We start from the raw sequence: 18,462 nt of genomic DNA, 5'->3' as shown, positions 1-18,462 counted from the left end.
AGAGTGCGGCACTCTTTCTGGAGGCACAGAATTCTTCCCTGTGGGGCCTTCTTCCTACTGGCAATGGTAAGCTCAGCCAGGTCTCCCAATTCGGCCACATCTTCCCCTGTAGGTTTCAGGGCGTCTCCCTTAGGTTCAGCCTCATCCCAGACCACGTGAATTCCAGGACCATGTTTCCCCTGCCCCATTTCCCCTCTTCTTACTGGCAGGCACCTAGCCACTCTTTCAGACTCCAGATCCTTATGATCGCCCTCTCAGGCTGCCATGGTCTTTGAACTAAGCGAGTGCCCGACGGACGCCTTTTTTTGCCAGATCACGTAAATCACTTGAATGGCATTTAAAAAGACTCCAACCGATGGGTGAAAGTTGTTTAAAGGAAACCATTGAGGCTCTAACTGGCTGGTGGAGAATTGAGAGGTTTTAATCATAAGCCACTCCCTGAATGAGAATCCCTTCATACTTGCAGACATACTAAAGAATCTGCACTTTGGCTGCCTATCCCCTCTCCTGTCCTGAAGAAGAGCCACCCTGACACACTTTACATTTTGCACAACTTACGGGTTCGAACCGTCGATGTACCACATATGTCTGCACAACGCTCATGATCACAGTTTAACTTATCAATGGATCCTGTAGTGTATGTGCAAAAATCATAAGGACAAACAAAAACTCTTTTCCCCTTCTTGATTGCACGTTTATTTGTCTTGTATATAGTGTACTGTCCACATCATCAATCAATACATGTAACCTTTTCACCACAGTCACCTATTTCTTTTTACGAAAGAATTTGTAAATTGCGACAGCCATGAATATTTTATATTTATTTCTAAATACATTATTGAATTCTAACTTTGGTGTGTGTTATGTTATTTTACTATTTTTTCTCAAATCATTGGTATGTGTTACAAGTAACCTTGATGCTCCTTGAGTATTCGAAAGCAATTGAAACCCCGACAGAACCAATTGATTTGTTTAATAATTAATGGACATGGTGGTCAGGCACACCCATTCTGGCACTCCCAACATTTCCAAGTGTGACCTGAGCGCCACTACCTTCCAGGCTGTATGCTCCAGGTCATTGCCCAGTGGACAATTCACAGGCATGGATGAACTCACAGCTACCCTCAAGGACCCTGAGACCCCCCCCATTCATAGGGAACCTGAGCCATTTAACATTGGCGCTCAGTGTCGTCTACTGGAACTTCTTGGTAGACCACAATAGGGAATACCTGCTCTTGAGACACCAGATGACAGTGGACAGTTGTCATACTGGCTCATGTGTCTCTCAGAGCCTCTATCCTCCTCCCATTGAAGGTCACCCACTGCCTGTACTTCCTAGTATTGTAGGGATGAAAGTTATCTGGATTGTCTCACTGTCACCCAGGGAGACTAGGGTCATCTGAGCTGGCTCCCCACCACTAACTGGGACCAACTCCTCCTCAAGCGCTATGCTCGCCAACCCCAGTGACTGCCCACGAGTGGGGGGCTGTGCCCACTTGGGATCCCCTCTGAAATGTCCTTCCTGACTACAGTCAAAACACTTCAGGGGTCCTTCCCTCCAGGCTTTACTGGCGGGAACCATTTCTTGTTTTCTCTAGGGGTTGGGAATTCTTACCCTGGGGCCCTCTAGAGATCTCCTTATTTTAATTATTTTTGTTCCCTCTCCTTCTTAAGTTGGGGACCCTACCCACCCTTGACTGGGTTTCCCACATACAGCTTAGTAGGAGACTGGCTCTCTATATAGTGTACTAAAACAAAGTACACTGTGCAGAGAGTCAAGGGAAACCCAGACTGGTATACAGAGGCGAAAGTAGGTAATACTAACAATCTAATTGTGGTAGTGTGGGCGAGAAGTTAGATTTATCATAGGGAAGTGCTAAGCATATGTTGTACTCACAGAAGCTATAATTGAGACACATATTCAAGAATGAATCTGAGACCAATTTGCAAAAATAACACTGATTTTGATATAACTGTTAGGACAAAGAACTTCCTTTGTTTTTGACAGGTAGGCTGTCACCAGTGTCCACAACATGTGTACACCAGTTAGTCTGACCACGGGTCAAGGAGAAGAGCTCAGAAAACTGATTTAAGACTTGCCTTCAATCAGCCTGCTATTGGGCACTGAGGGTATCTATCTGAAAAGACAGCTCCATCAACTGAACAATCTTTAGGGTTGTTTGAGAGGAGGTCTCTGCTTTCTGATCCTATCTTTGACCATCAGCATGGTCACTTCAGCCTTGTCATGATAGGGTTTAAGGGGGATTGCATGTATGACCCTCTTGGGGTTCCTGCATATGCCAAGGTCTACCAGATAAGTGATGTCCTATTTTCTCTCAAGGATAATATAGTGCCCACTCCATCTGTCATGAAGCGCTCTAGGAGCCACTGGCTCCAAATCCCACATCTTCTGCCCTGGTTGGAACTTCACCATGGAAACCCTTTGACCCTCCCAGAGCTTCTGGAGCCCTGGGCATGCCACAAGGTTTTTGTTTGCTTTTTCCATGTACTCAGCCATTCTGGAATGGAGGCCAAGCACATAGTCCACAATATCTTATTTAGGCTCTTTGCGAGGCCTCTTCCATCCTTCCTTCACAAGATACAATGCTCCCCTCAGAGGATGACCAAACAGAAGCACAAAGGAGGAAAACCCCACTACCTTATGTGGCACTTCTCTGTAGGCAAAAAAAAGGCATGACAGTAAGACATCCTGTCTCCTTCTGAGTTTTTCAGGGAGTCTATCAATCATACATTTCAACGACCTTTCAACAAGCCCATTGGACTGTGGATGATATGATATAGCCCACATGTATTTTAGGTAAGCAGACATAGAGTTTGTACCTCTGACTGATACCACCTCCATAGGAAAGTCAATCCTGGTAAAGATTCCAAGGAGAGCCCTAGCCAATGCAGGTGTAGTGGTAGGTCTAATGGGAATAGCCTCAGGATACCTGGTAGGATGATCCATTACTACCATTATGAAGTTCCCTGATGCTGTTTGATGTTCAGGGGGGCGAACAATGTCAAAACATTCCCTTTCAAAGGGAAACCCAGCCACTGGGAATACAATAAACAGGGCCTTCAGTTGGCTACCTGTCTTGCAACCAACTTGACAGGAGGCATAGGAGTTACAAAACTCCTTTGCCTTCTGGGACATTCCTGGCCAGTAGAAGTGGTTCACCAACCTACTCAATGTTTTGGTCTGGCCAAGATGGCCAGCTTGGGGGTTGTCATGGCCAATTGTGAGGAGAAACTCTCTAAACTACTGAGAGACTACCACTCTCCTAGTGGCATCAGGTTTGGGATCTCCGGCCTCAGTGTAAACAAGTCTCTCCTCCCAGCAGGTCTTGTGGGAGCCACTGACATCTTCCATTTCCTGATTAGCAGCTTGCTGCCCCAGGCTTTCAAGAGTGGGATAGGTTCTCTACCCCTGGCAGAGATCTTCCCTAGCGGGTTCCCATGGGCCCGAATGCTCTGCCGGGTAAGGTTCAAGCTCCTAGGACTTTGTTCCCACTGGGACTTCTAAGCCTTTTCCTTGAGGAGAGGGGACTTGATCTAGTGTTTGTTTGGAAGTTGTTTCCCAGACTTCTTGCTCTTGGAAAGTTGGTTTATAATTTCAGGCTTCAACACTTCTTGTTCACCCGAGTTCTACACTGTGCCCTTGTTTTTACACCTACTCATTCAGGTATACCCAGCATGGCTGAATTTTTTTTTTCTTTCTACTTCAGTCCATGTTGAAAACTCCAAATCATTACCGAGCAGACACTTAACCAGTGGACAGTAACCCCGCCCCTTTCTAAGGACACTAACACTATTGGATGTACCTTAAAATGATTGTCAGCATTGAGGACTGTAGAAGTCTCTACTGGCAAGTACTGATCTGAGGACACCAGTTCTTCAGTCACGATGGTGACACTGGCACCAGTATTTCGCCGAGCTTCATCTTTAACCCCCATTAATATGTGCCTGTTGTCTGTATTTGTCCAGATTACTGGGCAGATAGCCAGGGTAGCTACATCCACTCTACCCTCTGGGACTAGAGTTGCATCAGCAGACTCTCTGACTTAGTCAGGGCCCACTTGTTATCCCATCTGGAGACTTACCAATGTCTTTACTGCAGGTGTACTAGAGACATTATTTTTGTTTTTACAGCTAAGGTCTCCAGTTCGGTGTCCAAGACCCTGCCAGTCATATCACCAAGCCTTTTTGGGATCTCAGTTTTTACCCTTGAACCCACTCTTAGACAGTGAAGAGTTTCTGGGCCCACCCTTCTGAACAGGGGTTTGGGGGCCTTTAGAACTCTCACTTTTGTTTTCATCTTTTTGGTAACCACTTTTCCCTTGTGGGCTTTTTTTTACTTCTTTCTTTTGGTCACGTTTTGGTCACCCTTGTTTTGACCCAGTGGTCTGCCTTTTTCTCCATCTCTTGAGGAGAAAGTGGGCCGAGGTCTACCAGAAAAATATGTAGTTTCTCTTGATAACAATACTCAACAGATGTTCTTTCATGATTAAATTGTAAAGCCCATCAGATTCATGAAAATTGTTACCTTTCAACCAACCATCTTGTATTTTCACTGAAAAGTCTACAAAATCAACCCAGGACTGACTCTGAGTTTTTCAACTCTCCCTGAATGTGATTCTAAATTATTCAGTGGTGAGTCCAAAGCCCTCCATCAGGGTCCCGTTCTTGAGGTTATAAGACTGAGCATCTGCCTCATTCAATGGCAGGGGTTTATACCTTTGTTTGCCTAAGTACAGCTCTCACAAGAGAGATCCCCAGTGCTTCTTGGCTACCTTTCTGCTTATGCAAGCTCTCTCAAAAGCAGTAAACCACTCTGTGATATCATCACACTCTGTATATTGGGGGACCACTCCTTTGGGGAGTTTAGGATCAAAAGATTCCTCTCTCTTCCTAGTTAATATATTGCTGCCACCAGAGATGGGTCCTAGGCCCATTTCTCTTCTCCATGTCCAGGAGTTAAGCTCCTAAAGCCAACCTCCTGGCCAATCTTTCTTTCTAAGACAAGCTCCTCCTTTGAGAGAGCCTTTTGTTCTGAGGCAGGGCCTCCACCATCACCTGCTAAGCATCTTCCTCTCCTTTTGGCAATCCTCCTGCGATTCATCTTCATCCACTTGAAGATCTCTCTAATCACACCATAACCTTTACAGAATTCCCATAACTGCTAGAATGACAACTTCAGGTAACAGGTCAGGTCAAGCTCCTAAAGTTGCTCTTCTGGGTTATTCATTTTTGTAATAGAGTTGGGACCTTTTTCAAAGTTAAAAAACCTTACTGCTTTTCTATTGTCCTAACTAAAGTATTTTTTTTAATTCTAACACTAGTTTCACAGACTTAACCTAGGCCCTAACAGTCAATTTTGAAAGTTACGAAAAATAGACCAATTGAAAAATACAGCTAGCTACACACAATTTTTGGATTTATTCATTTTGTCAATTATTGACAAAGTGGTATCAGCAAACCCAAACTCGTAAACCCCACCGCTGATCCACTAATGTAAGAATCCGGCTCACCATATAGTGTACTAAACAAAGTACACTGTGCAGAGAGTCCAGGAAGACCCATATTGGTTTATAGAGGCAAATGTAGATAAAACTTACTCTCTATTTGTGGTGGTGTGGGTGATCAGTTAGGCCTATCACAGCGTAGTGCTAAGCATTTGTTGTTCTGATACTGGTTATAAAGGAGACACACACTCGAGAATGAATCCAAGACCAATTTGCAAAAATAACACCGATTTTAATATAGTTCAGAAATAGCTCACTGCGTATACAATCGTACAGTCGGTTCTCAGGGTTCACATTTTGGATTTAGGGTAGTAGCAGACCAAGGTCCAATATCCTATCAGCAGATCATCAGGAGCATCCCGGATTCGGTTGGGAGTAGGGTGCTGGGGCCATTGGTAGCTGGTGTTGTACAAAGAAGGTGGCAACTTCAAAGCAGGCTGCACAAGGGGACTTACAGGTAAGTCCTGGGAACCCAAATGAGAGATCAGGTCACAAGGGTCTCAGGACCACGGGTGCACAGCTGGTTCATTGGTACTCAGGCCCAGCAGGCTGGATGCAGAGGAGGTAGGCCAGCTGGGCTCAGTGCCTAAAGGAGGTCCTCACGGTCAGAGGCAAGCAGGTTGCAGGGACAATTTCCTGGACAGTTGTGCCACTCACAAAGTGGGTCTCAGGGATTCTGATGTCACTCAACTGGTGCTTGCCTCTGCTGCAGTTGGATTCCATATGGACTTTTCATCTTAGTGCAGGTTGAAGAAGGTAAGGTACCCTGGGTATTGGTATGGCACGGCTCCAGTAGATCCTGGTGTCTTGGCACTTGATGGGAGTTATCGCTGACCCTCTGGAGCTGGTGTGCCGCTTCTGGTTTGGTTTCTGCATTGGCTTCGCTGAGGAGCTGCAAGTCGGTAAACCAGACTCTGCAGGTTCAGTGCCTGCAGACTGCAGGAGAGTAGCGCCTCTACTCTAAGAGAGATCTCTAGGGATTGGTGAAGGGCTGGAGGTGCGCCAGGAGTCTTGGAGGCCTCACAGCAGCCAAACGAGAAACCACACCACTATGGTGGAGTCCTTGGAGGCAGCAGGGAGGTGTTCACACCAAAAATCTGCACCAAGTACCCTGTTCTCAGGTCAGGAGCTCTTCTTTGTCAAATTCTTTCCTAGACCATTTAAATCTGAAATTCAGGGTCCAGGGGTGCCACCTAAATTCTAAACTTCGGGGTATCATGTGGAGTACCCGGTAGTAGCCAATGGGCAATTTTCTTTAGGGTGTCTACATCCTCCATGTGACCACTTCTTTGGGGAATAGGCATAACCCTGACCCTAATTGGCAAATTCCCTCTGAAACAAGATGGAGAGAATTGAAAAGTGTGGTCCACATCACCTGCCCCACCATAGGGGTGGTGCTGGCTGTATGTAGGCCCACCTTCTAATCTAATTAGTTGTCTATGTAGAGGAAGGTCTCCCTTCCTGTACATAAACAATCTATTAAAAAATGCCATTGTGCGACTTTCATGTGTTCTGCATGAAGTAGCACACATAAAATTGACAAAATGGCATTTTAGGATTGTTTATGTGCAGGAAGGGATACATTCCCACACATAAACTATACTCCTCTGCACTCAGACACCCTTGCACTATGGTGCAACGGTACCTGCATTGGCGCTACACTGCTAAGTGTAGCGGCAACACAGGGGAAAACACAAGGCTGCACCATATCCTTGTAAATATGGTGTAGCCTTGCGTTTCTGAAGTGGCGGTGTGAGGCATTAACCCATGACGGCAAACGCCTCACTTCTTCACCTCCTCATATATATGACCCTATGATTTTAGTTTAAATGCTGATTCTGTTGAGTTATCTGAATTTAATAGCATTTGCTATGTAAAGACACATAGTGGCATTTTGTGAGGGCATATATTCTCTTTTGCAGCTGCGTGATATCTACGGCCCTGTGTTCACAGTATACTTAGGTCCACGACCGGTGGTGGTGCTGTGCAGCTACGACGTTATTAAAGAAGCTTTTATTGGCCAGGCAGATGATTTTACGGCAAGAGGAGCATTTCCGGCATTCGAAAAGATATTGCATGGATCTGGTGAGTCCTCGAAAGATAGGGTAAACAGGAATCAATATAAAACCAATAGGAATATGTTGATTCTTAACCTGTCGTATGGTAGGTTGGAACAACAGTCATAAGATAACTCCTGGAGCCAGATTGCATGCTTTGAATACAGTGATTTATTCATTTTGACACCTCCATTGAAGTGACTAAGGATGGAGAATTTCTTTTTTTATGCATATGCCATTCTTGGTAATTTACCAATCAAGAATAGTGCCAAATTGCATTTGTCACAGAGGTATATTTATGGGACTAGTGGTGCAGGGCAGCACAGCAAGTCACCCTGCTGCACTACCCTGTGTCACTGCGAAAGGGCAAAAATGTGCTATATTTAGGAGATACAGAGCATTCCTGTCCTTTCCTCCTGCACTGGTTCAGTTTTGGCAGACTAGCACCAATGCTCGTTCCCTTGCAACATGGTGCAAGGACTCCTGTGTTGTAGGCAGGATTGTTTTTGTGCAGGAAGGGGCACCTCCTTCCACAAAAATTATCCAAAGGGGCGTTTTCCTATATTTCTATATGTGCTGCAGAAGGCAGCACACATAGAAAGGCAAAAAAACAAGGAGAATTAGAGAAATATCTCCTTGTTACGCTTCACCTGGGGAGGCGTATCTTTTGCATGCATCCCCAGATTTACCAGGTTTGGTAAATCAGGGAATGCATCAAAAACCATGAGTGCTGCATAGGGACACCCACCACAAAGCCCATGGAACACCTCCCATGCGCATCGTAGCGGTTTGCACTGCATTGCCTTACTCCAGATTTATGAACCCACTTTGTGTGAAGCAAACACGATGCAAGCCTTATGTAAATATGCCTTTGAGTGTATATAGGCTGGTATAAAATTGCCTGCTCAGTCTCCAGCAAACAACTATCAGTGGCTGGTGGTACTCATGAGCCTAAATTGTGGTTTTGAGACAAAAGTCGTGGAAGCAAATCAACAAATGTTATTGTTTGCTGCAGGACTTGCGAACACCAACGGTGAGGAGTGGAAACAGCTACAGCGTTTCTCAATCTCGGCCTTGAAGAATGTTGGCATGGGCACGAGGAGCATTGAGGGGATCATCCAAGAAGAGGCCAGCTTCTTAGTCAACGAGATTGGAGAATCCAAAGGTTTTCTGCTTTTTTGTTGTTTACATAACGATGTGGCTGTCAGCTGTTTAGTGTTTTTGTCATGAGGATTGCATGTATTTCACTCTACTTGTTCAGTGTTTGGTTTTAATACGTGAGAATCTTTTTACAGATGAACGTTGGATTTAAGGATTTATCTTAAGTGAACAATATTAGGATACAACAAATCTCGTCCCCATTGAATATCCAGACGAACTTCTGTGATCACATACCCGGTAGCACACTTGTGTAACACTAGACTTATAGGGGCAGATTTATGTTGGTAATGCGCCACATTTGTGTCATGCAACTGCAGCGTAAACGTGGCGCATCCCTACGACCCATTTACAACGTGACGCATCTAGGCAGATGCGTCACGTTGTAAAGCCCTGCACCACTTGTGGGCGTTCCGGCGCAGGGTGGGCGTTCCGGGGCAGGTGCGCCTCGCAAAAGTGGCTGAGTGAAATTTGTAAGATTTCACTCAGTCACTTTCAGGCCAATGCTGCGTCAAAACCCTGCGCCTGCTTGAAGCAGGCGTAAGGCTTGACGCAGCATTGGACAGATAGGGCACCCCCGAGCCTTGTTTGAGCTGCGTCGCGCTTGCGACGCAACTCCAGCAATGCACCACCTTTACGGCACAGATGCGTCATGCATCTGTGCCGTTTTTGCCCCATGGTGCGCCGCATTGTAAATGCGGGCACCATGGGTGGCGGAGCAGTGGCGCAAAATAACTGGTGCATCCCTGGGGATGCGCCAGTTATCATAAATCTGCCCCATAGAATCTTTCAAGTGAACAATATATGATGTTTTTGTCTCTGTGAAACCCCCTGCCACCTTGAATAGTCAGACCAACTTCCTCCTATATGGAACTTGACCACATACACTGTAGCAAACTCTTGGAGCTTCCCAAAACACACTGTGTGCAACAGAACCTCTACCACCCAGATCTTTCCCTTCCATTTCACTGGTTTGCCCAATTCACTGTTGAATCACATCACTTGTACAATTATATCCATCAACCACTAGGTGTTCTCCAATAAATATTTACTAACATTTCTTCTCTAGATATTTACCCTCCCTCCCCAGTCTTTTATTTATTGTGTCGTTTTCATTGCTGTATCAGACCAGCTGCTCTATGTGCAGCCATATATTTGACAAACATGGTGTCCTTAATTGCTTCTTTTAGTCTGTTCATACATCTCTCTTTTATGTCCTTTCCATTCATAATGATGTCCCTGCTCCTTTATGCAATCTGTTCCAGCATATACTTTTCTTCATCATAAAAAAAGAACTAGAAAAGACATTAAAAAATGTGTGACTTTTTTAATCCTGTGAAGACCTGCTGCTAGGCAGGCGCTCCAGTCTGATGTCTTATCTGCCCAGGTGTGCTTTTCCTCTAGCTCGCGAGGCAGAGAAAATGGGTATTAGGCTTTCAACTAAAGCATTCTACTTAATTCATGTCGAGACTTTGTACATGCAGAGAAGATGAGTGTTTATTTTCCCCTTTCTTAGTGCTTAATTTGAGCTGGTGTTTTTCAGTGGGACCCACCAGCACTCATTTTTGAAGAAGTACAGAACTTACTTTTCCTCAACAGACATTTACCAAGAGAGGGAAAAACACAAAGGGGAAAAAAGGAAGAGAAAGATAGAAAAACTGTCAGGTCCCAATCAGAATGTGTAACTACTTTCACAGATCTGAAAAAATTGGGTAACTCCACATTACTCTTTAACACAGAGTTCGGCCAAAGTCCACCTATCGCCGCATGGCAGAATAGTTTTTTCGAGTTCGAGCAATGTGATGATAACAGGAACAACAGAAGGCTCCAGCAAGCAAGCGCAAGTGATATTTGATGTCCCCTAGACTGATTTGCGGTCGCTTGGAAGCCTTTTAGCACGATTTTCAAATGGGAGTAGTTGCGGTAGCGGTCATAGGGTTACTTCTCAAGTAGATTTTCTACTTGAGCAACAGAAAAATCAACTTGAATTGCCACGTCCCCTTGCCTACCCCATGTTGCCATTTGCGCTGATTTCAGCCCATAATGCACTACCATTGTTAAATCGCAGTGCAAGCAGCTCACCATGTGTTTGTCTGCCTGTAGAACTCCACCGATTACTCCTTACTATTTATCTAACTGTGTGGAATTCAGTGCAGGTTCGACTCACCCCTGTAGGAAATAGGAACCTGTATGAGTGAGGTAAAGGGGAAGGGAGTGTCTGCTGGTGGAATACTGAGGCACGAGTTGGATTTAAGTCTATGCAGCCTTGGTATTCAGTTCACTGACATTTAATAGCACTGGCTGCCGACTTCTGAGCAGAGCTTTGGGCACTGACACTCATTCTTCTACAACCGAGCACTGCCCTTTTCAAAAACCTAATTACTTCCAAAGGGCACACAACATTTTAACGGTATAACTTTTGCAAATTTATATTTGCTGGACCCACTATTTCTGTTCAATAATCTTTATTCAATCTTTACATATCATAAAAGAAAGGTACACACAAATAGCAATATTATAGGACTCTATATGACAGCGACAACACCATAAAAGACATAATTAATACATCCCAGTACTAAAAACAAGATCAAGCATTACACTAAACATAACTCATGACTAAGGTAATGAAAACATCCATGGTTTTGCACTTAAAATTGTGACTGTGGCTATCCCGGCAAGATGGAGGACGCACACTAAAAGTGTTCTCAGACCAGCTGTGTCATCCTCAAGCATCCGACTTGCTGCATGTTGCTTCACTCCAGAACTGTTGTCGAGGGGTCCCTGTAGAGTGGCTGGGCAGAATTGGGGCCCAATCCATACCAGAGTCTTATGCTGAGCCCACACCTGGGATGATCTGGCACCCCGCATGAACTTTGCCTGCTAGGGCTTCATAACAGTGGGAGAAAAAGACACTTTGGGGGCCCTCTCACTTTGATGTACATTGCATGCATCCCTTATACAGAGGTAAATTCACCACAGCTGCCACAGGAGGAGCCCTGCACCAGGGTGTTAATCCCCCGCATCTGAGCTCAAAGGAACCTATGGACTTGAAAACCATATTACAAGTCATCCAAGCATCTCATGATGCGGTTGAACCTAAAATTGAGGAATTGATGGTTAAAATATCATCACTGCGCAACTCTGCTCACAGAGTATCCAAAACGGAGGAAAGAATCTCATCCATGGGGATGACATCACCTCAGTTAAGAAAAAAGTGACACCGTTGCTATGCTTCAGTACCACCCTTGAAAGATGAGGAGAAGATGCAGAAAATAGGTCAAAATATAACAACCTTTACTTTGTTCGATTCGAGGCGGGCACTGAGTCCCCAGACCCTGTGTACTTCTTGCACACTTGGCTGCTGTCATGCTTTCGGGGAGCCCCCTTTCGCAGTGGTTATTGAGCGCATAGATCGCTGGCCCAATGTTCTCCGCCTGGAGCACCCCGTGCCCACTGATTGCTGGCATTCTCAATTAACGCAACAGGCACATTATCTACGGAGAGACCCGCAAGGCTGGATCTCTAACATTCCAGTCATCCCAAATAATGATGTTCTCAGACTATACCTGTGAGACACAAATGCAGCGGAGATTCTTTGATGAAGTAAAGCAGAAACTCAAAGCTGTTAACCTTCAATGTATGCTCATCTTTGCTGCAGATATGTGGGCATGGGCATAGAGGACCTCCTTGAAGGTTGTCAATACAACATTCTAAGTGTGTCCTTCCCAAACCTATGAGGCCCTCAAAGAGAGGCTCACAAACTTCCTCATAGGGATGGCCATTATAGGGGTTGACTTTGATTTCGCAATAAACTCTGACAGCACAGGAGCCCCCACAACATAACTCCTGATGAGCGCTAAACAGCTCAATTGATAGCTGAATGCCTTAGGACTATGTGACATATGGTGGACCTGGCACCCCTGAGACAAAGTATACACTCACAGCTGCACATGAAACATTGTCATGTATCATTTCCTCCTAGCTCCTGCAACTGATGTCCGTCATGTCTGTCATGTAGACATCCTCCTCTAAGGTATTTCAGACCATTCACTCATTGGGGTTCACAGTGGGAGCCACGTAGCCACTGATCAACCCCTCTGGTGGCTTATTGCCTAGTTTTTCTAGGATGATTGTTGCACAGATTACCTGGCAATTGAACCGCAGTCCTAGTTCAACATTAAGACAGGGACAGTGGACTCTGAAGGTACACTCTGGGCCTCCGGCCAAGCTACTGCTTGTGGTGTGGCCAAGACTACAAATGACTGACTGAAAAGGATCAATTGTGGGGGGGTGATGGACCTAGAGGCCTGCATCCGCATTTTGTAACAGCAACATGCTTATAACTACTGAGGCTATGCAGAGCCATGTGCACTGGCCAAGTTGCCTTCAGACAGATAGTCTTGGAGGAGGCATGCCAGTGCTGGTGGAACTCCCTACAGCGAATGTAAGAGATTAGGGACAAATCTAGTAAATTCCTCTACTGGCTAGCTACCAGAGACTCGTCTTTTAGAATAATCCCCCAAATCCTGGACTTTACCAGTTCTCTTAATAGAAACTGCTGCTATCTCAACTGAGTTATATTTGAGTAGTACTATAACCTGTATGCAAACTGACCTTGGCCACCTTGGGTGCAACACTGGCTCATTTTGGTAAAAATACCACTCAGTGACTATCCCAACGGAGTGGGCTGACCTCATCATACCAATCTGCATGGAAGAAATCCATCAAGCTATATATGAGCTGAACTCTGAGAAGATACAGGGCCAAATAGATACCCCTAGAATTCTATTGCAAATGATGTGATATCCTCTCCCTCCATCTTCTCAACGTATATGCAGAGGCGGCCCAGAAAGGCCACATTCCACTGGCTCTAGATGTGGCCTTGATAGAGGTCCTCCCCAAGGCCAGTAACCACATTTCAGCTCAGATAGGCCCATATCCCTCACCAACGCTAAGGCCAAGAGTTTCACAAGAATCATCTCCACTTGACTCAAACAAATTATACCAAGCCTGGTCCATCCGGACCAGTGCAGATATGTACCCAATAAGTCGATTATATATTGCAAAACGGGAACCCTGTGCACTTTTACTCCTTGACTTCGAGAAAGCATTTGATTCTGTGGACTGCAGCTACCTAAGGGAAGTTCTGGTGAAAAAGGGTCTTGGCCCTCGCAAATAGAGGATATATCGGCCTGCGGTAATAATGACCACAGGCTCAATTGTTGATTTAACAGAATTCTCTTGGATCCCCTCTCTGCTCCTTTTCACTCTTGCTATAGAACTCTTGGCCCGATTGGTGAGATGTGATGTTCAATTGCAGGGGTGGAAATGAGAGATCACAGTGGGAGAAAGAATAGCTTTTTATACCAGCAATGCCCTCCTCTTTTTTGTGAATCCAAGTCTTATGGGACTGCAAAGCCTTCAATTCCTCAAGCTCTATGAGGAGGCCTTAGTGCTTCAAGTAAACATGTCAAATCCTTCCTTTGTTCAAATTAAGTGCAACACTGTGGTTAAGCACTGGCAATTATCCATACCTATAAAATGCCTAAGCTTTAAATATCTGGGACTCTATTTCTCACACCTCCCAGAGCTGGCCTGGAGCTTTAACATGACACTCCTGATATCCACAATAAAATCATACAATCACTGCTGCGCGATTCTACCATTCACTGCACTGGTCCGTATTGCCTTTTTTAGGTTTCGGCTAAACAGCGCATGTGCTATCTCTTCCAGACTATTGTTAGCTTATAGTGGGCATAGATCCCACCTATTACTTACCATTGGTTGGTGCCATTCTCACTCTCATTTCTTTACTTCTTAGTGGTTAGCTGCTGTAAGTGTTCCTCCTGTTCATGTGTTCATCCCTGCCCCAAGAACATGGATCCATTACTTGTGTGTGTTCTGTGTCTAATTGTCTGCTTTTTTCTTGGCGAGGAAGAACTGACCAGAGAGCGCCTTATTCAGCAGGCTCCCTTGTATAGTTCCCCACCTACCACTTGCCCTAATTCCATTGTAATTGATTTTATATAGCACGTACTACCCCTGACAAGCACTTTCTCTGGTGTTGCCATCTTCCACTCACCGTACCTCTGTCCCTTTGGTTGTCTATGATGTTGCTCTCGATCACCCAACCCCTCCCTTCCATCGTCTGTGGTGTTACCCCTTCTACATGTTCACTCTCCTTTCCTTCAGGGATGTAGCCATGGGACCTGATCATACCCGTCCAGGCTATATTTTGGTCTGCCCTGACCCCTTCATCACATGCTTTATTTTCTTTTTTCAGTTTTATATAGCGCAAACTCGCACCAGTTCTGTTACACAAAGACACATTTATTTTTGGTAGCCACGGGGAGAGTAAATATTTTCCCCAGAATCACAGGATGTTGAACCAACAGCGAAAATTTAACCTGGTACAAAGTCAGCAGCTCTGGCCGTTACATCATATCAGGTCTCCTTACGCAGAAAGTTATTCCTAGGCAGCCTTGCAAAATGCCACTCATCACAGTTTAGTGTAATGCATGCATAACGCACACACAAACTAAAAGCTGATGGCATGCTTTTTACAAATATTTTCCTTTTGTTTTTTGCTTTAAAGTCTGTTGCCAATCAGTAAAAAGTTTATGGCTATTGTGCATGATGGCCAGACCCCTGGACGTGCCTGATAGCCCGATTGATTGTGCCCTTACTACATCCTTCCAGGCTTCCTCTGGCATTCTAGTTCTGTTTACTTGGTGAGGTCTCATGTGAAACTGTCTCACACGTACCCTGCAGAGCCTATAAGTCTACTGAACTTAAATTGGAACGGTTGGACATCTGGGGAAATCATACCAGGTACATTCTCAGGAGATTGCTAGAGTCAATTCCTGTGTGCAGTCTAGTGTTGAGAAAGCAAACAACAGATTTACTGGAGAGAAGAAAGGAAGACAAGCTTAGAGAAAAGTCACGTCAAATGCATGGGGCAATGAAGTAACCTTATTGGCCATTTTGTTAGCCCATAATTGTTGTGGGAATTGGGGTCAAAAGCTTTTGTTCCTTGATTGCGACAACAGGTCTTCGCAGGATACCCTACATTTTACCATGTTTTGCAATTTTTATGATGTCCCCGGGCTACTATACCTTCTCCCTATCCTGGTAAGGGCTACTTTTACCCAGTAACTGCCCTAATTTATTTGCAAAAGCTTTTATGTGATACAATTCTTAGCATCCTTGGTTTTTTAAAAGTAGCTGTAATGTTGAGAAATAGCTATGATAGTTTTTTTTGGCTGAACAGGGCTTATTTAAATAGTTTGTGGTTCTTTATATATATACTTTTATATTGTATGTCTTTTTATTCTTTTTTAATCTGAGCAGATTGTGGTTGGATTTTATTGGATGTGGTATTTTATGGTTTGTACTGTTTTTATGTTTTTTATTCTTAAACCTGAATAAAGTTTATATTGATTGATTGAAATAATCATGGAGAGTGAGGCACTGGTGGCTGAGTACCATGAGAATGAGCAACCACAGCAGGTGAGAAGTAATCTATGCAGAGTACAACAGGTGCACTAGCACTGGGGTAAATTGTTGTGAGGAGCCCATAGCCGAGTAGGTTTGACTGTTTTCTGCCCAGCGGCATGTATACAAAATTGCTGGGTTTGCATTAGGGACCATACCATCCTACTTATACCAATCCACCACCCCAACATCGTGTGTGTCCACTCCTTCAAAATCACAGCTTCCTAAATGGGAAAACTACCTAAGTACGCATAAACACCCACAAACAAATACTGCAATATTAGAACTGTCCATCAAAGAATGCAACTGCAATTCACAAAGGTCAATTTTTCATTACTATATGTATCTCCAAACAACACAAAACCATAATCACAATATCCCTTATCTGGAACACACAAACAGCCAGCCTCCATTAGAAGAAATTGACAGAAGAGCATGCATCCTGAAGAACACCTGGCAATAATGATACCTTCTGCTGTACAGCTTTGAAAATATTGACTCTGATCTCCTCTTCTCCTCAACAGTTCAGACACCCTCCTTCTACCTCATCCATATAAACATAGCTATCTCCCTAGCACCCTAAAAATCGAAGTGCCCTTATTCATTCTCTTAGGGCCTGATTCTGATGCAGTTAGGAAAGCATTCCCACCTAGGGCCTGATTCCGATGTGGTTAGGAAGGCCTCCTAATGGCATTTGCTCGTTCCAAATCGGATTAGGAGCGGGTCTTCCCGACCCAGGGGCCAAAAATGATGCAGGTAGGAATATAAGCTCCCATTGAAGTCAATGGGAGTCCAACCAAATCTTATCTGGAAGCATCGGGATGCATCGTACTCGGTCGGTCGGACTCTCCCGATCCGAGTGGTTGGGAAACCATTTCCTAACCTATTCGGTCAGGAAACTTTCCAACCCGCTTCAGAATCTGGCCCTTAATGTAGGAAGAGTCACATTGGAGTGGGAGCAGACTCCATCTGCCCTGGCTCATGATCCAAGCGTACTTCTCCAGCAATAAAACTCTGTGCTCTAAATCCCTGTGCCTAGCGGTGGAGTTTACAATAGAGCTTGGGGCAAACTACTTCTGCCCACTCCTTCACTCAACTCATGAGTGTTAAAGTGCCAAGTCCTTGAGGGGCATGATGTATGAGGCATAGCACACTGGGCCTGTCCATTGACTCCATTGTCTTCCTGTGCCTAAGTGAAATACCTTAAGTGTGACAAGCATACTCAGACATGAGTGGTGCAGTTTACTATGACTGGTACTAAACATCCTTTACTGATGAGGCCAAAGGTGCAGAAACAGAATATCGAGTAAAAAATAATAATTGGCACAAATATCGAGTCATTAATATCGTGGTTCAGAAATATTGACAGCAAGAATATTGTGGTCAAGAACATCGACTTAAGGTAAGTAATATCTATTTTAAAAATATCAAAGTGTTTAATTTCGTTTGCAAAAATATAGCTGTTAAACATATCATTTTTTAAATTAATGTTATGTATTTTAGTATATAATTTATATGTATGTGATGTATGTGTTTTTGTATAAAAAAAATTTGTATTTGTAATATGTGTTACATTTTTTGTAGTTATTAATTTTTTTATTTTTTTATTATTTGTATTAGTTCCGTAGCTGGTTGTGGGTTTATAGGGGAATAGAGTGGGAAGTAATTTAATTATATTACATGTATTGATTAATGTTATTTATTAATATTTGTTTAATTGAGATGTTATAGTGTTAAATGTGTAAAGTAATGTATTTTTCATTAATAATTCTGCCCTAGTGACTTTCTCATCTTTCTCTAGAAGCACTTAGAGACCTGAAGGTGATCTGAGCTATATAAAAGGCATATAACATAACATAACAATTGGTTGGTAATTGATTTTAATAAATTAATTGGTGAGTAATTATGGGAATTAGGTAAACAATTGTAGGTATGTGTTGTGGTGTTCATAGCTGTAAAGGGTGGGAAGTAATTTTTTTTAATGTAAGAGTTAATAATTGGTTGTTAATTAATTTTAATTAATTAATTGGTAATTCATTATGGTAATTGTGTTTTAAGGTTTGTGTTGTGGTATATATAGGTTTATTTTGTGGGAAGATATTTATTTTTAATTGATGAATTAATAATAGGATGTTGATTTAAAGTAATTAATTTGTAATTAGTTATTGTAATTGTGTAATTCATTTAGGTGTATGTTGTAATGTTTATAGTAGTAATTAATTAATATA

At 43.7% G+C, this 18,462-nt stretch overlaps 1 protein-coding gene across 3 annotated transcripts in view; it reads left to right on the top strand.

Annotated features, from left to right (window-relative positions):
• LOC147692380 (cytochrome P450 2A13-like) overlaps window positions 1–18,462 on the top strand; it is a 1,200,227-nt gene that overhangs the window by 245,338 nt on the left and 936,427 nt on the right. For all 3 annotated transcript variants that reach the window (XM_086938606.1, XM_086938607.1, XM_086938605.1), the window contains exons 2-3: window positions 7,448–7,610; window positions 8,598–8,747. In XM_086938606.1, the coding sequence (XP_086794732.1) occupies window positions 7,448–7,610; window positions 8,598–8,747 (313 nt within the window). The remainder of the gene's footprint in view (window positions 1–7,447; window positions 7,611–8,597; window positions 8,748–18,462) is intronic.

Source organism: Lissotriton vulgaris, chromosome 9 (assembly GCF_964263255.1).
Source record: "Lissotriton vulgaris chromosome 9, aLisVul1.2, whole genome shotgun sequence".
Classification (NCBI taxonomy): domain Eukaryota; kingdom Metazoa; phylum Chordata; class Amphibia; order Caudata; family Salamandridae; genus Lissotriton; species Lissotriton vulgaris.
The sequence above is the reverse complement of the archived record's forward strand: the minus strand, read 5'-3'. Positions and strand labels throughout refer to the sequence as shown.